Consider the following 27,063-nt stretch of genomic DNA (forward strand, 5'->3'; position numbering starts at 1 on the left):
GGACTTAGCTACAGTTTAGCTCTACAACCCTTCTGTTGAAGCCGGGCTACAGGGCAGCCAAGAGTGCATAAGTCAAGGGTTCAACATGAGAGCAAGCAAGAGGCAGCATGTCTTTGTAGCCTAGTGGTTATGGAACTCCCCTCGGGGTGGGGATCCTGGCTTCTGGTTCCTTCCAGGGTTATTTTTGCTTTTTAACCAGTAACTCTATTGTAAAGTGCATGACCATTCTTAGCAGCAGGGGCCAGAACCAAGAATGCACCCATCCCAGAGCAGTTCCAAAACCAGTATGCTACAGACACACGGTCCTTCCTGCTGGCCCTCTATCTGACCCCATAAATCTTGCCTCTTGGCTACCTAGTGGCTTGCCCTCAACTAGCAGGGTGGAAGTTGCTCCCAACCAGCCCAATGCATAGTTGGGTACTTAACCACCCCTGGGAATTGAGAAAGGTAAGATTTAAGTCCCCTCAGGCTGAGGAAGGCCCATAATCTAGGAGACTCACTTGCTTGGCAAGTGTTTGAACCAGTAGGTTAAAGGTTCTTTGATTAAATGGCTACCTACAAATACGTTTTATTTTATGGCCCTGGAAGTCTTTCTAGTCCTGTGTTGCAGAAGGTAGACAGCACAACAGTCCTCAGGAACCATTAGGCAGCTGCCCTCAGAGGCATAATTCAGTGTTGCAATGCATCACGTGGGGCAGGTACTTAAGCTTCTGAGAGGGCCAGGAATTTAGATACTACTTTGTGCTCAGAGTTGTTCCACTCCCTCCAGGACGCATCTACACATGCTATTAATGCACAGCAATAAACTCTGGAGCACATTGTACTGGAGTTTATTGCTCCCAGGAGCCGTGTTCGAATGTGCACTTGGGACCGCAACACATTGAGCTGGGTCAGAGAAGCCTTGGCTGGTAGGAGGTCCCAGGTGGTCAGCCTGCCAGCCCCGGGCTGCTCTAACCCAGCTCAACATGCTGCAAGGGGGCACCAGTGTGGGGCTAGCCAGCAGGCAGCTCTCACACTGGAGAACCCTTGTGCCCTATACATGGGTCTACACGTGTGTTGCTGTGGAGTAAAACATTCTGCTGTAGGATAGTCATTGTATTTACAAGTACTACCCTGCAGCCGAGTGAATTAGTTTACTCCATCCTAATAGCACTGTAAATGCAGACTCTGAGATGTTTACTGCAGAGCTAATTAGGCAAATGTCTCATGTAGACATGCCCCTAGGCACCTCCAACTTTCTGAATCACCTACTGCTCCCCATTCTCTATGCAGAGTACCTAGAAAGTTCTAAAGTCTCTTTATTGAATTCATGGGGATCTCGGTACCTACTTTGATCCAGCAGTCAACATCATGATTTAAGGTGTCTAATATTTAGGCATTCCAGGGCCTAAGTCTAGGCACATAATGAGCTAAATTGAATCTAACCCTGTTCCGCCAAGGTCACACAAGAAGGCTGTGAGAGAGCAGAGAATTAAACCCATGTCGTTTGGAGTTTCAAGCTAATAGCCTAGCCATTGAACCATCATTTTAAGGTTATTTCAGTGAAGGATTAATGATCTTTCCATGATTTTCTTGCTCAGTTTTGAATTATCCTGTATTTTATATTTAATATTATTTTCAGGATTAACCACACCTTCATTTATCTAAGCACTCAAGCTATCTATGACAAGGTGACTCCAGGCTGACATTCCCGTTCAGCTCTTCTTTAGTGCTGACAATATGTTCCTGTTACAATTTTGAGAATAGGCTTTACTGGCTAAGATGGTAGAATATGAATAGTGATCTAGGGCTGGGGTGTCCAAATCATCTTCAGGCCCGTGCCAGACCTAGATCACAGGGGTCCCATGCAGTCCAGACCTGGCCCAGAGCATGGAATCATGGCAGCAGCCACCACAGCTATTGCAGCCGCAGCTACTGTGGCAGTGGTTGTAGCAGCTACAATGGCAGCTATCATGTTTTGGTGGATTGCAGGGGTCAAGCGACTGTTGGCCAGGCAGTCACTTGCCATGGCAGGGGCTGGCAAGTAAAGGAGGGTAACTGAAGTTGATCTCTGCACACAGTTGCAGGACAACTGACGTTTATGTTGCACAGTCCCTTCCTTGCCTTACTAGTGCTAAGGGCCATGTCCTCCGGGGCCCCCAGATCCTGCAACAGGGCCCATCCACCGCTGGCCATGCCCCAAAACTCCCTGTCCCGCTGTTAGATTGGTGGGCCAACTAAAGCAGCTCTGTGGGCCGTATGTTTGACACTCCTGATCTAGGGACTTTCCACATTCAGGTTTGTAGTTTCAGACATTTTAAGGGGTCTGCTTTTTAGAACAGATGTTCAGCACTTCATGAAAACCTGACCCCTTTTTGGAGACTTAAATGAGGTACCTTAAAATCATCCATCACTTTTCAAATTGTGGTCTCTTGGTGATTTTTATCTGATGAAACCAGTCAGATGGTACTATGTACTTCCTGTGCTGTGAGGATGGAAAATGACACAACTCCATTTTTTGAACTGCTGGAAGGAGATGACTTCTATTACTCTCAAAAACAACTCCAATCCCCATTATGGTAGCTACCTTTATGTACTAATGGGTGGACTGGAAAGACACAAATATGTAATATGAAGGAAGGATGTACAATCAGATTCTTTCAGGAGCACCTGGTTTTCTGATGCTGAGCACATGGGGAAATAACCTGGAACCCTGAACTTTAATTTTCTTTATTAGCATGAAATATTGCAGAAGTGTTGAATATGCTTTTAATAAGCTTGTGTCTTCACCTTCCCTAACTCTTCTGCAGTTCTAGGCAGGTTTTCAGAATGGTATCTTGGTAACTTTCAGGTGGACTTCAACACTGTCCCTTGGAAATTCAAAGGTGGTATCTTAACAAGATTTATTTAGGACACTTATGATCAGTGTTCTGGCTGACGTAGTAACAGATTGGGCACATTTTTGGGTATAGCCAAATAAATGGGTGAAGGTGGCATGCCTCACATTTTTTCAGAATATGTGATAGACTGTGATACACATAATTAGATTACGCTGACTCCCCATGTTTGCCTGGTTGTGTGAATGGGGGCAATAGGAGATGCAGGTCACCTGGCTTTATCTCGGACTTCTGGCTATTTGCTTCAGTGGATATGAGACAAGGACAGATGTTGATAATAGTCCCTTATTCCAAGGAGGGAGACAGGAGTTTTGACTTAAGCGGGCTGTAGAGTTGCAGAGTATTGTATGCTTAGCCTAATTATTCATCGTTGGCAAATGGTATACTGCTACTTCAGCACTTCCACTTCTAGTGTCAATAACGTGCTGAATGAATTTAGGAAAGTTGTTACAACTTTTGAGGTGGGAATATTCTTTTTTTTTTATCATGACACCTGTTGCTCATAGGTACAAATCAAACGAAGAGTATGTGTATGTGCGAGGCCGTGGAAGAGGGAAGTATGTTTGTGAGGAATGTGGAATTCGCTGCAAGAAACCCAGCATGCTGAAGAAACACATTCGCACGCACACAGACGTCAGGCCATATGTCTGCAAGTACTGTAACTTTGCTTTTAAAACCAAAGGTAAGAGACAGTCAGCTCCTGGCTCCTCTTAGCACATTGGCTTACTGGTCAAATCTATCTGAGGGCACTAGTAGCAGGGAAGGAAGGGGCTTCCCCTGGTTGTGAAAAATCCTACAATTTGGAGGGGTGGGCAAGGGGAATCTAATTCACTGACATTTTTTTAAGTGAAATAATACTGAGTTAAGCTCATATGTGTCCTGCCGATAAAGTGGTGACTTCACTGAAGAGTTGGCCGGCAATACAGCTGCTGTGCCATCCTTTCTGTGAAAGAAAAAGTCCTGAAGCATATTTCCAACAGTGACTGAAGAATAGTGCCAGTGATTTAAAAAAACAACAGCATCTGGCTGTAAGGAAACACATTTGATTGGAGATTCAAAATATAGGCTCCAACATTTTGTAGATAATTTTTGGGTGGCTCTTAATGCTAGTGCTCTCAAAGCCAGTATTTGTGCTGTAATATTATCGCCTTTCTTCCTTGCATGCATCTGCAGAGGATTATGCATCATCTTAATAGACTCTTTTCCAAAAGACCATGCTTTCTAAAAAATTCTTCTCATTGAAGTACACAGGGACTCACAACCTTCCCACCCCCTGCTTTCCTACCAAACCCTCACACCGACTCCATCATTATCACGATTCATGTGATCAGCTGTAATCAGTTGTGCTCTGAGAAGGTGACCAGTTCATCAAGAGTCTGTATAGCTCCAATTCCACTTCTTCATTGTATGACTGGAGCCAGTGCAAGCCCATATGGTACAATCTTAAAAGTGGCTAAGTCTCATGAGGAGTCCATAGAGTTAGGTACCTAAATCACTTCAATGCTTTTTTTGAAAATGTTACCCACAAACTCTTCCTTACAAAGAAATTAGTCAGTTTTTTTAGGGATTTTGATTCTGATTCCCCAATTCTGCTAGGAGAGAACAGTAACCTTTTCCAGCTACTTTTGTATTATATCCAGAAAACTGTAGCTCATTTGGAAGACATAACCAACCAAGCAAAGTTTAGGATATAATCGAGCACAGTAAATTGAATATGCAATTGTGCACCCATCTATCAAATTCCTGAATATTTAAATATGGTGAATGAACAATACCCAGTACTAATAGCCTTGTTTGTAAGGACAGTAGGGCACAATGTCATGGCTAATCTCCAGAAGGCTAAAATACTGGATTTGAAGCCAAATTCTCCTCTCAGATGTACACAGCAGATCTGAACTGTGAATTCCTTCTCCCCTTATGCACGCAAAGCTCCCAGGTTTTCTTCACACTCATCTCTCTCTTCCTTCTCTGTTCATTCATTGCTTTCTTTCACTTCCTGCTGACTTTAGTTCTTTTCTGAGGATTTCCTTGGATAAGAGGGGAATTCACTCATTCTCTTTAGCCGCTTCCTCTTCTTATCGCCCACCTCATTTCTCTCAGGCTTTTCTTCACAGAGGGTGCTAGGATCAAACCATCGTTCTTGCCATTTTTCCAGCAGCTTCCTTTCCTTCATCTCTGCTGTTCCGAAAGGTATAAACCATCAGTATACAATATGCCAGCGTGCTGTTGTTAATGGGACATCACCTTGGAAGTTCTTTCCTCAGTCTAAACATTTCTTCATCTTCGAGAGAGGTGCTTGCTTCCGAAATAAAAAACAAGTGGTGGGTCTGAACGTAAAACTGCTCTATCCCCTTCTATTTCCATGAATGCCTAGATCACAGAGGTGAAGAGCTGGAACGTGTACCAGCAATCTTATGAAAAGTATTTGCATGATAATGACCTTGAAATTGTTTGAAAATTGTCTCTGCTGGAAGTGAAGTTACAGTGAGAACAGGCTATCTAAAAAAGGGCAATGTTTTACTATGTATAACGACTTGTTGTGTACCATTGGATCTCAGCTGCTTGCTGTACTGATGCAGACGTGGAGGTTTTAAAACACTTATGGGAAATCAAAACGGATTCTTCTCTGATTTGGGGGCTGGCAGTTAAATCAACAGATACATTCAGGTTTTAAAGATCTTTGTGACTAATTAAAAAGTCTGGGGCAGTAAAGTTTGACTTTCAGATGCCGGCAGGAGGTGGGGGGAAGTTGCAGAAGTGATGGTCAGAAAGCTCATTTTGGACTTCTAAACCAATCTCACTGGGCCATGGTTTATAAGTAGCCTCTATTCTCAGATGCGGTTTTTGTGACTTCAGTTAATTGCAGGGCACAGCTATTAGACTGCTTGCTACCTGATTGCCTCTGAAAAAATACAAGCTGAGTTGGAGCTGTTTCCAAGCATAATTTTGGCTTTCAGTGTAAACACAAGAGGGATATCTATAGACCTGTCTTCATTTCAGTTGTTGTAGGTGTCTCTAGTATGAACTAATTCTCAAAAAACTCAAGTCATTTGGAATCATGTTCATTTTACCTTTTTTTTTCTTAAATAACAATCACTCACTAGAGAAAATTCATTTGGGGGGACTTTGGGTAAGGGGAGTGGGGTTTTTTTTGTGGTTTGTTATGTTTGTTCTGGCTTACTTGTTTTTTGCTATATTATAAAAGCTGGTATAGTACCAGTTATTTACTATTTGTGCCATTTGTTTACTTTCTCCATTTTTGACAATGTAGCCAATGCTATTGCACTTGGGTTGCAGACCTTCATGGGAAATGCATGCTTGTTGGTTTAAAAGAAAGTTTACAAGTGTTTTGTTTTTTAATTCACAAAACCAATGTTATTACATTTACGATGTTTTAAGATTTATTTTACATAGTCTACCTCTGCTCCAATGATGAACATATTTCTTTTAATGTGGTACCTTTACTTACAGTGTATGGGAATTTAGTACCTCAGGGTGCTAGCAAGCACTAAATAAAAGTGTTACCATGGTCTTTGTGGGTATTATTAGGAGGATGTTAACAAGCTTCTTATTTATTTTCTTGCCACAAAGGAGATGAGAAGAAGTTGCTCTCTGATCATTTTCTTTTACAGGAGAGTTTGGGAAAGTCTTTTCCTCTATGTGTTTCCAAAAAGAGGATGGAGGAACTACAGTTGTTTCTTTCTTCCCATGTGAATCAAGACCCTAACTCCATTGGCGGAGGGGTGAATCAGGACCCTAAGTCCATTCGTGGAGGGACAGCCATTTCACTCCACCCTTCCCTCTGCAACCTTTGCAGGATCATAGATTAATGTTAATTAGCTAAGCTTGGCCCAGTACAGATAAAATTCCATTCTACATCCATTTTCTATTCTTTTTGGTAATTTAAAATGTGTTCTCATAAAAGACATGAATTCCATGTTATCTGAAAATGCTAATTTCATAGTGTAGTCCATCCACATTTTCCAGACACTGGACTACTTCTTGTCCTCAGCCATAGTATTCCCTTAATAAATTACCATAGTTTCCAGTTCTTTAAATCAAAGCATGGCAGGTAGTGAAGTTATTGAATGTATTGATGTTTGAAATGTGCAAAAAAATATTAAAGGCAATGTTATAATCACACAAATTGTTACTGGGCCAGAAGACTCAGCTATATACTCTCTTGGAAACTAGAAAATAGATCCAGCTGGCTAGAAGCTAAGAAGGAATTAGCTGGAATTATAAACAGCAGATTGATATATAGATTTAAAAGATGCCATAACATCCTGAATACACTGAAGCACTTTCTATGAGTTTGGGAAAATATGTCAATGTTCTTATGAAACCCCCTTTCCCCGCTGTTTAAGAAGTTCTGTTAGTTAAGAAATGAAGTCATCCTGAGGAAATGTATCTATAGTCTCTTGTGCAATGTTGTTCACATGGCATTGGAAGTCAGAAAATCACCCCCAATCCATGAAAGAATTTCAGTGAAAAAAAACCAACTTTCTAAATGAAAAATAGGGAAAGAACAACAGGTACTAAGAAGCCCCTTAATCTATCAGAGAACAGCAGAACAAAACCCAGTGGCAGGAAATGAAAGCCAGGTTAATTTAAATTAGAAGCTAGTCAGTTTTCTTTTTAATAGTAAAAATATTAAATTTAGAAACTAACTACCATGGGAAGTGATGGATTCCCCATATTTTGAAGTTTTCAAATCCAAATGTGATGCCTTCTGGAACACATGCTTTAATGAAACACCAATTATTGAACTTTGCACAAGAGTACCTGAATTAAATTTTATGACCTCTCTTACGCTGGAAGAGAGATGAGATGACTTAAATGTCCTTTCGGTCTTAATAGCTATGACTCTATAAAATAATAACAAAGCTTTTAAAATAATTGAAATCCTAGGCAGTGTACAATGATATAAAATAGAGTAGTGCTTGAAGTATGTTCAGTCTTGTGCAGAGATAATAGCGAGACCCAGGCATCACTTAAAGGCACAGAACATATCCCCTATTCTGATGGCATATATGGGATGGACTTACCTTGTGGAGAGTATTCTGGATCTTGGTAGATTTCATTTGGGAGTGCCTTTAGGTGTAGAATCATTATGATTCTCCATGTGCATTTATTTCAATAATAGAAATATTAAAATAACGTGAAGTCCAAAAAAACAGTTATGACTCCTAGCACAGTGTCATGTTGTACGGCTTAAGGTTGCATGCTTGGGACTGCACACTTGGGATGGAACTCTGTTTTCCTTTGTACACCGAAATGGCAGCTTTTTAGATACAAGTGCCAAAAATATCCATTGCATGCAGGTAGAGAAAGTGTATGTGTAAACTGAACATGCTCAATTGACTGTGCTCATATGTGGCCATAGACTCATCTACAGCTTGAAACTGTAGATGGCTGGAAAGAATAGCAAGTGTTAAACACTCAGGGTTTAAGAATAAGATTTTCCTCTGGAGCTGAGTGATTGGGGCACTTACCTAGGAAGTGAAATCCCCAGGGTCTAGCCTCCCCTATGCCCCAGAGGGGGTTTGGGTATTTCTCTCTGACTTCTCAGCACAGTAATATAAGTAGCACCTCATAATTGAGGCATCATTCAGATCCCTTTTTGGCATTCCTTTTGAAGCTGTTCCCCCAGGCAACCAAGAAGGGGAGGAAGCTGGGGTCAGGAGGAAGGAGCCCAGAGGTGAGGAAGCTTAGCGAGATGGCTATTAACCTGGAAGGGAAAAGATCTAGCTTAGACCCCTTGTTCCTGGTGAGGTAGAACCTTTCCACTGCCCTCTATCCATTTTATGCAATGACTGTTAGAGGAAAAGGGCAACAGCTCAGCTTCAAAAATGAACACCAGAAAAAGTCTGAAACCTGCCTCCTCCGTGGTGTGGTAGTTAATCTGCTACAGTTGGAAGTCAAAGAGCTGCTACTTAAATCCCTTCTAGCTGTGGAATTCCTAGAATGTGGGTCTTCGGCCTCCTGGACAATTGCCCTAAGCGCTCAGCTACTGGGGCTGCTTGCACACACCAGGGGGGTTTCGTTTGGTTTAGTTCTTGCTAAATTGAAAAGGTGGGTTTTTAAAAACACTGCTCCAATTTAGGGAGAATTAAAATGAACTAAACCACTGTGGCATGTACACAAGGGTGGAGACCTGATCCTTACCTGCCTCTTCGGTGGCACCGGGGGGCAGCTGTCATTGGGCCAAGCAGTCCCTGAGCTGCGCAGGGGCACCCCAGGTGGCACCCATCCATTGGCACCTGGCCTGGTTAGTCCTGGGGGGGCACCGCATCTGCAGAGGGAAACACTGGCCCTCCTGTAGCTGCAGAGGGAAGTACCAGGCCCCTGCACAGCTCAGGCAGGCTGACAGGCTCTGGGGAGGAAAAAAAAGATAAGGCTCTTCGCTTTTTTTTTTCTTTTCTTCAGTGGATCCTGCCTGCATGGGCCCCCACCAGGTCCTACAGCCCTTGCACAGGGCGCTGGAAGCTGACGTGCTCAAGGCTTGGCAGGCCCTGCACAGCTCAGGGGATGTGGGACCCAGTGGCAGCCCATGCAGGCCGGCTGCACTGAAGAAAAAATAAAATAAAATAAAAGCGGCGAGCCTGATCTTTTTTTTTTTTTTTCCTCCCCAGAGCCTGCCTGTCTGCCTGAGCTGTTCAGGGGCCTGATGCTTCCCTCCATGGGGGGACAGTGCTTCCTTCCATAGCTGTGGCGCCCCCCGGGACTACCTGGGCCAGGTGCCAGTGGGCAGGTGCTGCCTGGGGGAGCCCCGCTCAGCTCAGGGATTGCGCAGCCCAGCGGCAGCTCCCCCCGCCCCCGGCCAAAGAGGCAGGTATGGATCAGGTACATGCCACAAGGGTTTAGTTCAGTTTAATTCTCCCTAAATCAAAGTGGTGTTTTTAAAAACCCACCATTTCAATTTAGGGAGAACTAAACCAAATTAAACCCCTGTGGTGTGTACAAGCAGCCTTAGGTAGCAAACTAGAACACCTCAGAGGTGTTTTATCTTGTTACATACCAAAGTCATTTAAAGAGGAATATGCTGCCAAGCATGCAAACAGCAATGCCATTAAAGCGGAATACGCCGCCAAAAGTGCAAACAGCAATGCCATGAAAGTGGTGCAAAAGGGCATTTAAGCTGCTTTAAAGGCCAATTTTGTGGTGTGTAGAAAGGCCCTGGAACTAAAATGGTGGGGGTTGGGGCTACCCTTCCCTCCCCTCCTTCTCCTCCTCCTTTTGCATCACTTTTCTTTTGGGTCTTGTGCTCAGCCATGTGTGTACTTGAGCTATGTATGCACATATGCACACCTTGTAGCCCCACTGAGTGTGCTTAGTTTAGGCATTCAGGCTTTCATGGCCAAAGCAGAAACAGCGGATCAAAAATGGGAATGTAGATGGCTAGAAAACTTCCATTTAGATACGTAAATGGAAATAGATTTCCACCCTTGAAATATTTTAGGTTTATATTTAACAAAAGTAAAAATATTGTTTATATGTTGTAATATATGTTCATGTTACAATAATAACTTGTCTGCAATGTGGATGTAGAGATTTAGATTTATACATGTGTGTATGTGCATGCACATGTCTGTGTGTGTGTACACACAGATACACACACACATTGCAGACAAGTTAATATTGTTCTAGCAATTTTAACTTTTTCATTTTCTACATTTTTATTTCTGTTCCACAACCTTAATTCTATATTAATGAAGTTTATAGAATGTATTTCTTAGTTTTATTTTAAATAGGAAATAGCTTACACCCTCTGCTAAGCTGCTTAAAGTATTTAAGGAAGCACCAGTGTTTTAGCTGCCTTAAAGCAGAATAAGCACTTAAGCTTCTTGAAGTATGAAATAAGACCTTGCAACAGCATAACGTCTTAAGCAGCTAATAAAGTAAAATGTGTAGGAGGTACTTACTGAAGTAAATGTATGTGGAGTCAATCATTGTTGGTGTTCCCATATGTCAGACCTCCGATTTACCAATAATATCAGCTTGAACATTTTCCATGATTCATTACTTTATTTGGAGTTGGCCAGTATTCCTTAGTGGAGGCAACTACACAAGATGCTTACTGCAGAGTTGCTTAATTAGCTCCTCAGTAAAGCACCTCCATATACATGTGTGGAGCAATTAGGCTGGAGTAAATTAACTGTGCCATAGGTTAGTACTGCCCATTATAAGTACTATCCTACAGCAGAGTTATTTATCCCACTGCAATACACATGTAGATGGTGACGGGGCTGGCTGAAGCATTGAGGTGCTACAGTGCATGCGGATGCTGCCTGCCGGCTACCCCTCATTGTAGCACCCTCGTGCCCCAGCCAGCCCCTCCTCAGCATGCTGAGCCGGATCGGAGCAGCTCTGGGCTGACGGGCTGAGCTCTTGGGCCCCCTGCCAGCTGGGGTTGCGCTGCCTGGCTCCATGTGCTGCAGTCCTGGGTGCATGTGTTAACACTGTGCCTGGGAGCAACAAACTCTGGCATGAACTATATCAGATTTTATTGTGTTGTGCTCTTCTCATGTGTAGCTGCACCCAGTGAAGACTACTTGCATGCTTAAGTTTAATTTAATTTTGCATATTTAATTTTGATTGTTCCCAAAGAAGCAATAGTATGCTGGTACCTGAGTATTTTGTGCCAGGAAGTGTCCCAGGCTGGGTGATTCCCTTCTCCTGTGACTCAGTGTTTGCTCAGACATGTAGGTCAGGCAAATTCCTTTAGATTTCACTGGGAATTTGCCTGTCTGGGGCCCTCAGCATTGGTCCTTTCCGCATTACTTCAGCTGCCTAAAACAACAAACAAACATCAAGAACTTTGAAAAACTAAATCTCATTATTTATCGTATAGCGCCAAAGATAGCAAGCCAGGTTCTCAACTGGTGTAAAGTAACATAGAGCTGTTGGCTTCAGAGGAGCTATGCTAGTTTATACAAACTGAGAATCTGGCCCAAAGAGTCCCAGGGCATGGACCATTGTACGTATTAGCCACTTTAATAGGGGGTTGGAGGAGAAGCAGCAGTTTGGTAGTGTGCAGCCACTGTTATGCTGCAATTGTTACATCTGCATTGTCCTATAGTGATACAAGTGAACCAAACTGCCCTAATTTTGACTGAATGACTCGGGGACAAAGCTGAAGTAGTTTTTCTACATGTGTATTCCTACAAAATCGCTGAGTTGGTTTAATAAAAGATATCACATCTACTCAAAGAACCTTGCCTGCCTGTGTCATTAGATCAACATGACTACAACCAAAACCCCTACAAAATCATGAAAATATAACAGTTGTATCGCAACAGCTTGTATATCCTTTAAAGTTGTATCCTTTAATAGCAATGCAATTCTTAGTGTACCCTCAGTTCTCATGAAGGACAATGGGCCAGTTAGGAGTATCCCTAGCTTATAGATCCCTATTTTATCAGATAGATTCCTATTTTGTCAGATTACCGTACATATTTTTCTTCTCTGTGCCCTATCTACTATCCCAACTGAGTTATTTCTAGTGACAAAAAAGCATCTTGCAAGGAACTAGGTCAACAGCAGTTAAAAAGGCAGAAACAAGGACAGAGTGGCACCTTACAGACTAATTTGTTTAGACATGTATAAGTTTTTGTAGGTGGCAGCCTACTTCAACAGATAATATTAAACATCATATTGTCTGATGAAGTAGGCTGTCACCTATGAAAGTTTATGCATTTCCGAGTCTGCAAATAGATGTTGCATTTGTCCTAGGATAAGCCATTTTATCCCAGGACAAAGCACAGTTCTTCAGACATCCATGTACATTGTCTTGGGATAAATCCTAAAAAGGTTCATGGGATAAGAGCTATAACAGTTTATCCCAGGACATGGCAAAATGCATCTAAATGGTTTTCCCAGGATTGCATCATTAAATTGATGGTAAAAAATGGCAGAGTGACAGTGCAGTCAGCCACTCACTAAACACTGATTAGAAGGGCAATATATGTACACACCATTCCTGGTATATTTCTGTTCTGGGGAAAAAAAACCACAGGCACGACTTACCCAGGGAAAAATGCAGTGACTGTTCCTAGCATGAATGGGTTAATCAAGGTGCCGCCCAGTCCTGCCTTTTGCCTGACTTCAGATTAACACTGCTAATTACCCCTCTCTCAACTCATGAATAGCAGTAAGAAAGAGAGAGCACATCAGTTATTATAGTGTGGCATGACCTCTAATAACATCTGATGAGCCAAATAGAAAGAGCAATGCAACTGCTCTACCAAGCTCATACTGCAGTCATTGAGTGCTACATTAATCAGCTGATAGAAACCATGATTTTGTAGAATTATAGAAACTGGAGACACAAAAGACCTGTGAGGGCATGTAATCTATTCCTTTGCCACTCCATAGCTATTAGAACTGTTTTCTGGGCTAGCAATAAATAGTCCAGTAAAGTTACAAGTTCCAGTCCCTTCCCAGTGTGTTCAGAATAAAGTCAATTAAATGTAATCCCTATGATTTGTCCATATGCTGCATTTTCAGAAATTATTGCCAAAATTCCTGCATGCACACATCTTAGTCCCATGTACATGCTGCAGAATGTGGCCCCGGGGGTGTAATGATCCGGCTGAATGCCTGGGCACACAAGGGTAGTGTTGCTCGTGCTGTTGCTGATGCAGTCATAGGACAGGGGCAGCAGCCATTTCCTGCCTCACCCAACTTGGTGCCCAGGGCAGTTGCCCTGGTCCCCAACCCTAGTTATGCCACTGTGTGGCCCTGTCTGGCAGAAGAAGAATGAAGTGACTGGGGAAAGTAAAATAAGAAAGAACAAAGAAGGAACTCAGCAAATGAAATCCAATATTAGTTGTTCCCCTCTGTATTTTATATAAAGTTGATTGTGTGAAGTGTCTTAAAACTGAGCAGTATCCTAGTGCTTATCTCAACTCCCAGCCCAAGTCTCACCTTTGGCTTGGCAGAGTAGAGTGTGTGAGAGAGGGTGCAGGGAGCATGACCTGACAGTGGCCAAAGACAGTGGCATCCCCCCAACTAATGAAATGGCATGGTTTCAGAAAAGAGTTAGGCAGTTTTTCTCAGCCAAAAATGTGTTGTCTGGGGTGACACTGAGTTTAAAAAAGATAAAATAAGACCCTGAGGTGACTACAGTGAGCTATAGAAGAGACTTTTTGGTTCGTATTTGCCTTTACCTCATAAAAAATGCTAAGAGAATTAATGAATAGCAAAAAGGGAGAGATTTAAATTAGAAGTTTCAATACTGGGTATCTAATACTAGGCTCCATAGAAGCCCTGTTTTTTCAGGTGTAACAAGCACCTGCAGCTCATACTGGCTGATCTAGCCTTTCAGGTAATAAGATCTAAGCAAAGCTTGTGTGGCCAAGATACAGCCTACAGACATGTCAGGCTAAGGAGTAGTCTCACTCCTGGGAGCCTGACTGCCAGGGCTGCACCTCCACATTAAAGATGGAGAGCATGTCAATCTGCACTTCCATATTAATGCTAGGAAGTCACTACAGTCTGCTCCATCCCATGAAAATAAATGGCAACCTTCAGTCTCCTGGTTGTCATTATGGGCAAAGGCTGGATGTCTCTATCAGAAAGTGTACACAGTGGATTCAGGAGCCAGTGTGGGAATAGGGTGGCAGTGAAATGTTTGTCAGGTTTCCTGCTCCATCTCTTCCTTCCAGCCCAGGGTTGGCATTCCTGTCAAATTCCTGGGGTACCACAGAAGGCAATCTTACTAACAAACCATTGCTTACACTGTATATTTATACTAGGTTATTTGCTCTGTGAACCAACCACCAAGGGAATCAAAGTAGGGTTACTGCAATGGCAATTAAACATTCCAGGGTCACTTTTTCAGCCTGGAAAAAACTGTACTGAAAATAGCAAGCAAGGTTTGATTTATGGAGGAAAATTGTCACTTTATTGAAATTGGTTACATAGGCTAGAGACAGACATAACACATAAGCCAGTTTAAGTGATCAGAAACTGGTTTAAACCTGTAACAGAACAGATGTTTAGTATACATAAACCAGTTTGAAAATGGCTGGAACTGGTTTGAAATAAACCTGGTTGAATGTAGTATCAGACTTAACTGATTTGTGTCAAACCAGTTTATTCAATGTCTGTCCCCGACCTTTTGCTGGTTTAAGCTAAACCAGACAATCCCAGCATCCCAGCATGCTCTCTGGGCTGGGCAGGGCTCTCTGCTCCACAGCAGGGCTGGCCCCTCCCCTCTCCAGAGCTCCAGCAGGGACTTGCAGGCACAGAGCATCTGCCTGGTTTCTCCTTGCTAAACAGGGATTATTCCCCCCTTCCCTCTGCCTTACGCAGACACCTGCATTAGCTAGCAGACCACATGCTAGCTACAGTCTGTGCTGTGGGAGACGACAGGCAGACAGGCTTTTTGGAGCTAATCAACAGGTAGCTTAATGTTGTTCCTTGGAAGAGCTGTTTAAGAAGAGCTCCATTACTTAATGGAGAGAGGCTTTATTTTCTCAATGAGTTGATAAGCACAGAGTTAGGGGTGATAAACAGCCCCTGCTGGGCTGCTTAGAAGTGTGTGTGTGGGGGGGGGGGGGGGGGGGGAATCAGAGTGTCCTGCTGGGACCTGGCCACACCCCCCTCAGTTCAGCATTGTGGAAGCTAAGGGAAGGTGGCTCTAGCACTGCACCCCCCCGCCCCCAGCTTCTAGCCTGAGCCGCTGCATATATGCGCCTGCATGTCTGGGATATTGGTCCGGTTACAAAACTGATTTAGCCTAGCCAGGTTAGACTAACCTGCAAAGACTGAATCAATTGAGCCTTTGTTTTTTTGAATGTCTGTCCCTAGCCATAGTGCCAAAGTATCCTCTAGACCAGTGGTTTTCAACCTGTAGTCCATGGACCCCTTGGGTCCACAGGCTATGTCTCAGGGGCCCATGAAAGATGGCTATGATCAATCAACAGTGTGTAAATACCCATGCTTACAATTCAAAGGAGCCTACACTTCCATTCATTTTTTTTTTTTTTTTGAGGAGGGTGGTCTGCAAATGAAAAAAAGGTTGAAAAACCACTGCTCTAGACCAGTGGTTCTGAGCCTTTTTCTAGATTTAGGGTATGTCTCTAACTTTTTTTTATATTTGACTTCACCCTAGTTGAGAACCACTGCTGTGCTATATCTCTGTTTCCAAGACAAGCATGCAGGGTCAGACAGGGGGGGAGTGGGGTGGGGGCTGCCTCAGACTCTCTGATCCTGGTTGCTTTAGGTTTATCAGATAACCCTAATGCCGGCAGGAGCACATGCTCTTGCCACACCCTTTCCCAGTCTGGCTTCACATGAGCCCATAGAACAATTCCACTGAGTTGCAGTTGTGGCAGCAACAACGCTGACTGCAACAGCAGTGGCGCCCATGCTATGGCACCGTGAAAGGCTTTGGCAGCACCACATTTGAGAACCACTGCTGTAGACCCTGGCTTGCAAAGGGGGTAGGTTGGAAATTGGACAAAACTGTTCTCATCAGAAAATGTTGATTTCTTGGCACTGGAACTGTTTGTAAGAATGGGCTGTCTTGGACAGCTCTTTTGTCTAACTGGTTTTTTTCCAGTTCACAACCAAATTTCTGGGCAAAGCCATCAAGCGGAAGAAGCTCAGTTTTTGCCAGCAGTTTGTTGGTAAAGGCAATCACATGTGATGTTGGAGACCCAGGTTCAGATCATTTGCACTCAGTCAATTTTGGAGCAGTGATTTGAATCCAAGTTTCCCATAACCTAAGTGAATGCCCTAACCAATAAGCTCCGGGGTAGTTGGGAATAAGTGTATTTAGATTTGTCCTTCTGGTGGCATTCCACTATAATTAAATATTAAGTGGAGCTGGAACTTGAATTCATGTCTCCCACATTCTAGGTAAGGTCCAGAATTACCAGACTCTATAGTTTCTCTGTCTCTTTTTTTCAATCTCTTCTGTAGGAGCTGTTTCACTTTGTAAAAATAAACACTCTTTGGGCCAGAGAGTGCCGGAGTCTACAGCTGGTTGGTGCTGGCACTCACCTGGGATGTGGGAAAGTTAGGTTTAAGTCTCTGCTCCAATCAGTATTTATTTTTTTATAGAAAGTGGCGCAGCTTAAGCTCCGACAGGAGAGCTTAAGAGAGCCCAGGAATACTTAAGAGCTCTGTGGTTAGGGGCTTCATAGAGGATGTGGTAGATCCGGGTTCATGTCCCTGCTTTAAAACAAACGTGGGAATTTGAAAACAGGTCGCCTACCTCCTTAGTCAGTGTTCTAAGCATTAGGTACCTGGGTATAATGGGATGGAGGGTGTCTCTCTCCCTGTGATTTTTAATTAAAAAGTAATGAAAGCTCTCAGATTTATCTTGACAGGGAATGCAAATAATTTCCAAAATTTAGAAGAAGGGAAACAAAACTCTTTTTGTCACATATATTTCCTGGACCATCATGACTACAACAGTCCAACCTCACTACAAAATCTAGAAGAGAGTCTCAAAATGAGAAAATTTGTTCCTGTTGTGATCGAAACCAGTTTTTCTCAACTTTCTTGCAAAGTGGGTTGGAAGAAAATATGAAAGGGTCACAAACAAACTTTAAAAATGGATTCTCCTTTAAAGGAGAAAAACATGGGAAACGGTGGCTTTTCCCCTGCAGGCGGGCAGAGTTCCAGCCTGTGAGGGACTGCTTGCCCCCCCCCCCCCCTTCCCCACACACTGGGGGGGGGGGGGTGAGAGAGTGAAGGGCCCTGAGTTGGGACTGGCCGTTGATGTTTACAAATGGGTCCTGGTCCAAAACAAATTGACAAATTGAGAGTCACTGATCTAAATGTAGGGTATTACCAATGAGAGAGCCTTTGCTATGCCCTCTTTTTCCGATTAACCTAGAAAGCACAGTTAGGTATTGGTTCATGCTGCAGATCTATGCAAGGTTTAGTGAAGATGCAGAAAGGTCATACCTTTTTCCTTCTTGCTATCAGTCTGCTCAGTCTGTTGGGAAGATCAGTAAGGTCAGAAATAAAGAAGGGGAAGAGGAAAATGCTCTTCTTGATGATTTCTCACCTCACTTCTCATTCTCTTTTCCTTATTCTGACATCTGCATTCCCTACCTTCTAAAATCCCTTTTCCTGAGTTTCCGTTATCTGCAAGTATGGCTGTCAACTGCTGCATGAATCAGCTGATGGAAATTGTTGTGATTTTATAGAATGACATAAATCAGAGACAGAAAAGGGCCTCTAATATATTTCTTTGCCATTCTATATCTATTCCAACTTTCTCTGGGCTAGCAATAAATATTCCAATGTACCAGACAACAGCCATTGTACCTTTTAGAAGACATTGTACAGTCTAATCTAGATCTCACCCTTCACAAATTCTTCTAATATTCAGCACAAATTCTATTTTCTTAATGATTTTTCTCAACATTAAGCACCGGTGCAAAATACTTTAGAGATTTAGTCTGGGAACCGTCATGCTTTGAGGTAAGTGTGCTCAGAACATCTCAGCTGTCCTGCCCACTGTGACACCATGTCAGGGTTGAGGGGCCGATTTTTTTTTCTATTTAGGTTTCTCTCAAACCATTCCCAGTTACAGTGATCACACTCATCATGAGGCAGGCAACAGTCTTGTCTAAATACTGGAGCTGGTTGGAGATTTTCCAGTGGAAGAATTTTCTATCAGAAAATGCTAATGTATAATATCTTGATTCAACTTAAATTTTCATTGGGAATTAGGCCCACAGATATGTTGGTCTGCCTGCTTTCCTGCCAGCTCCCTGGGCTGCCCAGCTGTCCTCATAGCACGGAGCTGACCTCCCTGGGATCCACTAGTCCCCAGCAGCCTGCCTCAAGTTTTTGCAGAATGCAAATTCCATTTCCAAGTGAGATCTACTAATCGCTTTTATCTATAGTCGAATCCAGCTGCTAAATAGTTGTCAGCTAAAACCCATTACAGTTCAGCTGTGTTTTGACTTTGTGCCTTTTTTCCCCCCTTTCAGCTTTCCCCTTGAATCTTCACTTTAATTGTCTCCACCTCAAGTCTCTCCTGATGTTAAAAGCAGACAGCATCTTGTCTCCAGACAGGTGACACTCATGCTGGAATTAACAATTATTGCTTGGTCAAGGTGTTAGGTTAATGAGTAACCTTTATTTTCCCTGTTTTATTTATTTTTTCCTAATTTTTTCTATGCTAAAGCATCCCAGGAAGTTTCTTTTGCCCACAGTGCAAAGCATATGCCAATTCCTCTGCAAGCCACACATTTGAGACTTCATCACTCGTGCCATTCAGTAGTGAGGAAATTAAACAGATTTAGTCCCATGTTATGAGCTATTGGACTGTTTGAGAGTAAGGCCTCTGCAGAGAGAACCGAACCACGGACAGCAGGATCTAGTAAATTTGTTGACTTGTTTTGTTACCTCTTACAAAAGAAAAAGAAAAAAAAATACTGACCAGCCTGTGTTCTGTTTCATTTCAGGGAATCTGACTAAACATATGAAGTCAAAAGCCCACAGCAAAAAATGTCAGGAGATGGGTGTGTTGGTATCTTCACTGGTGGACCTGGAAGCTGAAGAAGGTACAGATTCTGTAGTACATTGGGGCCTGCTACTGCTGCTGCAAAATGCATGGTATTCAGGCAGCAGTTGTGTCCTCTAAAATGCCCGTAAATGATGTATTAGCCTCAGCAGTGCTCAAAGGGGACATTTGGTGATTGTAACATTCAGCTGAAGTGTTGCTCTAGGAGAAGAACTTTGTGGTGCTCTAGATTATTACATATCTGCATACTGCCTTTGGTGGTAATATCTATTGCTGGTCACAGTCATACGTAGGATGCTGGATTAGTTGACCCTCTGATGGAATACAGTGCTTCCACTTTTCTTTCTTAGTACTGATCTGCAGTCTCAACACTGGGCTCTTCAGCATTGCTGGATGACGTGGTGCTGCACATTCAGTTTTGGGGAGAGACATATAACAAACATCTTCCTTCCCAGACATTTATAAACTTCTGGTGATTTTCCAGATAACAGCATCTTCCTGTTTTCAAATGTTGCTTTCCTCCTGGTGAAGGGACTCCTAAGAATATTGCCTTTGAAGGCGGGATGAGATGCAGTATAAAAATACAAGATAATATATTAGTAGTTAATGCTCCAGATCTTTTCTTCTGTTGGTAGGTCACCTCAACACAGGAAGTGTCTACAAGGATTCCTTTGCAGGAATCTGCCCATTCTGTTTCCTATGGTGCATATATTTTTCTCCTGTAGAAAATGTATGACCCATTGCCAAATATGCAGACTCCCAAGGTTCACATTTGCTGCAGAACCTGATAGACTTATGGCTCTTTTGGTTTTCCTGTAGCTGTTCCCAAAATACTGATAGACTGATAGACTTATGGCTCTTTTGGTTTTCCTGTAGCTGTTCCCAAAATACTCTTGGAGATTTATCATATTTCTATAGGAAGAATAATATATATCCCTAGGTCATGTTGTCAACCTCCTACTGGGCCTCTCTGGTCTCCACATGCCTCTCCAACATGAGAGTGGTCTTTGCAAAGTCAGGGGAGGCAGGGGTGAGTGTCATGGCAATGAGTGATCCACTAATGGCAGGGGATGTACCAGTGTGCATGTAGAAGAACTTTTCCAGGTGTGAATCTAGAGTGCACAGTCTGGGTCAGTAATGACAGTGCCCAAGACATCTCAACAGAGAAGCAGGCATTTAAACTTCTTGCTTCTGTCATTTCTGAAGTGTGTTTAAAATTACATATTTAGCCTCACTCATGTGCTCAATCCTTCCCCCCCACACACACCCACACACACATGCAGAGATCCTCTCAAAGAGCTTATCATTTCAGGAGCTTCTCATTTTCGCACTAAACTACAGATGCTTCTTTTGGTGTAGCAGTTTGTGTCCTGACTTGAAGTGCCTACTGCTGAATGTCATTGAAATCATCCCAGACAACCAGATCTCATTCCCGTGGGGGAAGGTGGCATCAGGGAAAGGTGCTGCAATCAGAAACCTGCTGTGTTGTGATTGAATCACAAATGTTAGGATGTGGTAAGAAAAATCTCCAATAGGGAGCTAAAGGATTGAAGGGCCTTGTTGCAATTGAATTTTAGGTGGCTTCTGGAGCTCTTCTGGGGGGGCACATCCAGGCTGGGTGAGCCTGCCTGCACCTGCACCTGCGCCTGCTCATCTCAGTTTCCATATTTTAACCAACTGCCATATGACCCTGCACCAGGGGTCTTGGCTGGGGCCCAGCGGCAGAGAGATCTGGGGACCTACAGGGATCTTCTGGGGATCTGGAGGTTTCCAAGGGACCTGGGGGATTTCCTTGAGGTCTCAGAGGGAACTAGGGATCTCTAGATCCCAGCCCTCCCCCCCCCATGTATACCCTCCCATACCCCTGCTCAGAGGCTGTCTCCCTCCATCTCTTCCCTCTGTAGCCAGGCTCTGCCATGCCCTATGCCAGGCACCCCCTTCCCTCAGGGCAAGGGCACAGGCACGGAGTCCATCATCCCCCTCCACCCCCCAGGTGTCCCACCCCTGGAGCAGGGGGCTGAGGTGTACTGGGGAGGGGGCTGCTGGCTGAGGAGGGGATGCCCTGTTGTAGTGCTGTAGCCGGGCAGGATTTGGCTAGGAGACGATCCCCAAGGTGGGGGCTGTTGCCACAGTTGTGGGGAGTAGTCCAGGATGGATCTGGGCTGAGGAGGTTCCCCAGGCCCCTTCCCTGCCCTAAGCATGTGGTCTCCCACCAAGGCTAGCAACCCCTTCCTAGCCCCCAGTGCCCCCGCCCCTGCACGAGTCAGATCCCGGTATCACCTGGGATGGCCCAGGATGCTTTCAGCCGGCATCCTGCTTCCCATGGGGTACCGCCTCTGCCTGGGGCCGTGTGCAGGTCCTAGCCCTGCACCTAGCTCCTACTCTTGCCAGTGCTCACCAAGCCTCTAGTGGTAAGTCAAAGCTGTGTAAGTGGGGGACACTCAAGTTGGTTTTCCGCCTTAACGTGTGATTGCTCCACTAAGCTGATTAACATTTGTGCAGCTTACAACAGAAGGTGTAACAAGGCCCTAGAGGAAGCCTGATATAAACTTATGGGCTTGTTACATGGCAAGTTTGAGTGTTCCTGGAGCTCTTAACCCCTAGACTGTCTGCACATTAACACCTTAAAGTGGTTTTAAGCACCTGTTATGCAGCACATAGTTAGGTCACTCTAGGGCAGGATAATCTCTGATTTGCACAGCCCAGCTGCTGTTCCATTAGTAGGCATCCACCTCTCCATAGACGTGCCACACAAGTTGAAGCCCTCCAGTATCCTAGGATGCAGTTGTCACTCCACCATTCTCCTGTTCTGTAGGCTCTCACACCTCCAGCTGCTTAGTGGAGCTGCCCAGAGACTGGAGATGCAGCTTTTCTATTTTTCCCAGCCTCCACCCCTCCAGTTCCAGGAACAGTAGCCTGGGGCACCTTTCCTCACTAGTGCTGAGCCTGTCTGGGCAGGAAGCCACTGTTGGATCCTGTGTCCCCTCTACTCCCTCCCTGCCAACCCCTGAGGAGTGGATGACAGCATGACCAGCCCTAGAGAGCCCCCAGACCCAGCCAGGCTCCGGCAAAGCCCAAACTCTAGTCCCACAGCTCCAGCAATGCTCTGCTCCATGCACCTGATTCAGATGTAGCACAGCAAGAGCTACTAGTGCCTGCTGCAGGCTGGGGGACAGTTTGTTGCCAAGAAGCCTCTGCTCTGGGGCAGGGTGGCTGCAGGTGTATCTCGGCTGCAGACACAGGACCCTGCTGCTGCCCGTGTGGACATGGGAGCGATTCTGTTCCAAGCTGTGAAATGAAGGCAACTTGTGGGGGAGTTGGCACACCTTGGCCAGTCTTTCTGCCACTGCAATGCTCCCTCTTCCCTCCTTCCTTCGCTCCCTCCACACTGGAGTGGATGCAGCTGCCCGCCAATGAACTACAGACCAGCTCCAGATCCAGATCACAGGGACAGCCACCTCCAAGGGGAGCTTGGAGCAGCTCAGCTGTCCTGGCAGGCCTGGGAGCACTAGGCCCCCCAGTGCAGACAGTGCCAAGTTTTAGCCCCATGGAAATGGTCCCAAGGGCCAGCTGCTAATTTGGTTTTGTGGGAGCTGCTTTGATTTTTACCTCCGTCTGCTCCCACCCACCCTGTGCCCAGGGGAGCTAGGCACTTGCCCTCCCAGTCTCAGCTTTAGACGGATACAGAATCATAGAGGTAGGGCTGGAAGAAACTTCTCTGCTCATAAGGCCTCTAGTGGCAAGTCGCAGCTGTGCAGGTAGGGGACAGTCAGAGAAGACTGTCCAGGGGTTAAGAAAATGTCCAGAAATGTATGACTGCTCCAAACTCCAAGCTAGCGGTAAAGTGGTCACCATTTGTGTGGCTCACAGCATAACATGTAACAAGGCCCTTAGCCATTGGCACTAAAGGAAGATATTTTACTCATCTTATTGGAGATTAAACTCTGACAGCTGCTGAGGGTTAGATTACAAGCACTGCAGGAGCAGTTAGATACTGTTGTGATTATTGTTCTATTCCCTATAGTGATATCCTTAGAATTTGGGGTTGATACTTCAGTGCAGGATTGAATGGGAAAAAGGTTTTAGGGACAGAAGATCTCTCAAACTCCTTGTGGAAGTTTGTGATTGTCATCTATAATAAATAATATCTATAATGCAGAGGGGAAGAAGCTCTAAGATCAGACCTATTTCCCTTCATGGTGAGGTTTTGTTCTAGAGTAGATAACAGTACTTCAGTCCAGTGTTATAGCTGAGCATGACGTTCTCCGTTCATATTGTTTTCCTGTCGTGACGTGCCACCATGGATCTTTTCCTCCTGCCACCAATCATCCTGCTTTACTAAAGCAGCTCTCGCAACTATTTCTCTGTATTCTTTCCCTTTCCCCCTTCAGTTCACCTGTCCTACCCCAACAATTTAGATTTTCCTGTCATTGAGACTGCTTCTCACAGCCCACAAGCGTTTGCTGACCATCGATTAACATGAACCTCATAAAACACATGGCGCCACTTTTATTTTTATAAAAACAGTTGTCAACAGATTAAATTCTGGAGACAATGCTGTGAACCAATCATAGTTTCATAGTTGGTAGGGTCAGAAGAGACCTGAGCAGATCATCAAGTCTGACCCCCTGCCATGGCAGGAAAGACTATTGGGGTCAAACGACCCCAGCAAGGTGTTCATCTAACCTCCTCTTAAAGACCCCCAGGGTAGGAGCCAGCACCACTTGGAAGTTGGTTCCAGATCCTAGCTGCCCTGACAGTGAAGTAGCGCCTCCTGATGTCTAGTCTGAATCTATTGTTAACTTAGCATTGACTTCACACCAAGTTCCCCAGAGACATCAAAACCGTTACCTGGAAGGGGAGTAGGGAATTTCTGGGGCATGGGAAGTAGTGCCTACTTCCCATTTTGCAGGCAGTAGGCAAATTTCTCCACGGGCCTATAGTAGACATGGTATTTGTTCTCTGAGGGCAGTCCTGCAGTCTGTATCTTCTCCTGCTTTGTGGAAGGCATGTCCCATTGAACCCATCACACATGGTTTAAAGTGCAGGATAGACAGCTGTTGTATTTAATGTACTTCTTATGAATCCACAAGCTAAAGTTCTCCTTTGAAAGCAGGTAGGTATTGGTAACTCCTACCATCTTGATGCATATGTTCCTCCATTACTTCATACGCTGGCCTCTGCATTACAGTACATCCAGTTCAAGCATATCATGGAGCCAACTCACCTTTTTGCCCCCTTCCCTTTTCTCCCCCCCCACCCCCATCATCCTGTAGTGGATAATACTTGAATGTTGCTGTGATCTCTCCTGGGAGTCCTTGATCTAGATAGTCCATCTGTTTTCTTGCCAGTGATAAATCCTTTGCAAGGACCTGAGCAATGCCAGCAAGTAACCAAACCCAATCCCCTGAGGACCTGTAGCTACCAGAAATGTTCTTGCTTCCCAGCTTGTTTCCCTCCAGTATTATTTGTAAGTTCAGAATCATATACAGCAAGCTGAAAATTATGCTGCAAGGAAGCAAGAAAAGGAGACAGAGTTTGGCCTCACATTTGTCTATCCATCTATTTATAGAATACCAATCCCCATAATAACTAGATGCCTTTCCCAAGATACTCTGAAAGAGATAGCTAGTTTACTAACTTACTTCCATAAAACCAACAGAATTTAAGTTTGCAGAAAGGTCATCTGACCATTGCTGTGGTTATTGTCAGACCACAGGGGCTGGGCCCTGGCTGGCACTTTACCCCAAACAGGAGCTATTTAAGGGTCAAGAAACAGAACCTCCCAGGGAACCCACTCGTCACAAAGACAACATGTGAATTTTAACTCTTGCAGGGATGTGTGCTGAAGTTTTTCTGTTAAATACAGCTCTGGGCTGGTGTATTCAGTCACTAGCTAGAGTCTGTCAGTCCACCCATGGTGTTTTCTAAAGCAGAATGAAACCCATTCCATCTTGAAGGATCATGAAGCAGTTGTAGCACTTATGGCCCAATGCACATTCTCACACTGGCACTGAGGACACTACATTGCTATCGTTTACTTTTTATGTGGAGATGGTGGATTTTATTTCAGCATAAAGATGTCTTCAGGTGGCAGAATCTTAGTGCCTGAAATATCTTGCCCTGTAGATCACTGCTTTCTGTCTTCAAAGTGCTGCACACAGTTTAATGAATTAAGGTTTGAAATGATCCTGAAAATAGGTGAGTACATGATCTACCCAGTGTCAAATGCAGAGTAAGCCTCTTAACTGGGATTAATGGTTCCTGGCTACTTGGCTTGTGCCGAATGCATTTAGCTGCTCTGCCAGTACTCCCTCCATGTTCTAGGGCCAGATATTGATCCCAGTTACACGAGTACCTCCACTAGCTTCAGCAGATTTACACCAGAGTAAGAAGATTCAGAATCCATCTTCCTGTATACACACAGGACTCAATTAGCCAGGGATTTCCAGTTATCTCTGTCATAGGAGACCAGCATCCAGGTAGATAAATAGTGGAGGGTTGGTGGAAGGGAGCATTTCAATAACCCCACATGGATGATTTTCCCTGGAGATTTATTTTAAGAAATCTTATGATGTTTGTTCATGTGGTTTAAAGTGTAACACAGGCCAATTCGTTCTAATGAAGGAAGTACATTGTTCTCCCTTGTACCAAGGGGTGGTCTATCAGCAGAGGAAGCACAATGGTGTTTTATCCCTTTGGTGGCAGTGCAGGTCACGTTGCCTAAGGGGATGGTTTTCGTTCTTTTAAATGTGACCATGCTTTCAACTTTTGTCATAGTCTTAAAAAGCAGCCTTTCTATCATGCAGTTTCATTCTTTATTTGGCAGGGGTGTTGCCGTATTTTTTTTTTTTTTGGGTGCGGGTGGGAGGAGGAGGGAAGCAGAGAGAGGGAAAGGGAAGAGTGGGGAGAATGCCTAGAAAAAAAATCCAATCGGGGATTTACCAGCAACAGTCACTGGGGAAAAGTGTCAGCCAGCAGAAGTCTGCTCTAGTGTCAGGTTGCGGGAGGCCTCCTTCAGTTTAACTCACTTAGAATAATTGATTAGCTGATGGCGTCTTAAAATCTCTCCCTGCTGTTATATTACCTGTAGGCTAGTCTTATTCAGATCAAAGCTACATACGGAAAGGGGATAGTTGCTATTGAAATTTGGGTTGCACAACACACCAGAAAGCTCAAAAATTATTTTAAATGTTTCTATTATAGTAAATGAGAACTAATGAATCATATTAGTGGGGCACAGCTTTAGAAAACGTGCAAATCAGAAATCCTATTTATGCTACAGATAAGTGTAAGCTGCAAGGGCTCAATTCAAACAATCAAGGGAACGCTTTCATTAATTATTTCATTCAGTCATTCATTCCTGCATTCATACAGGGTTAATAGTAAGGCATTGTGAGCCTCACAGCCTGTGAGCGGTTCTAAAGCCATTCAAGGCTGTAAGCTGACAGGGGTATTTTGCTTGCGAAAAGGGACATACTAAGCAGACGAGAAGGCTATGTTTGTCTAAGCTTTTCGTCTCCTTTTAAAAAAATAGCATTAAAAAAAAAACCCTGCTAAAAATCTGCCTTTCACCCATGGGTCACCTGGGAGAATGGTCAGCAGAGAAAGCTAGAGTGTGTTTCTGTTAGGATGCTTTTTCTCCAACCATTAAATCACTTCTCCCTTCCAATTTGGGAATGAACACTT

General features: G+C 44.1%; 1 protein-coding gene across 5 annotated transcripts in view; it reads left to right on the forward strand.

Annotated features, from left to right (window-relative positions):
- The window catches only part of HIVEP3 (HIVEP zinc finger 3), a 512,034-nt gene that overhangs the window by 460,224 nt on the left and 24,747 nt on the right, over window positions 1-27,063 (forward strand). For all 5 annotated transcript variants that reach the window (XM_059729649.1, XM_059729648.1, XM_059729650.1 and 2 more), the window contains 2 exons: window positions 3,383-3,558; window positions 19,316-19,414. In XM_059729649.1, coding sequence (XP_059585632.1) covers window positions 3,383-3,558; window positions 19,316-19,414 — 275 coding nt within the window. The remainder of the gene's footprint in view (window positions 1-3,382; window positions 3,559-19,315; window positions 19,415-27,063) is intronic.

The sequence above is a fragment of the Alligator mississippiensis genome, chromosome 6 (assembly GCF_030867095.1).
Source record: "Alligator mississippiensis isolate rAllMis1 chromosome 6, rAllMis1, whole genome shotgun sequence".
Taxonomy (NCBI): Eukaryota; Metazoa; Chordata; order Crocodylia; family Alligatoridae; genus Alligator; species Alligator mississippiensis.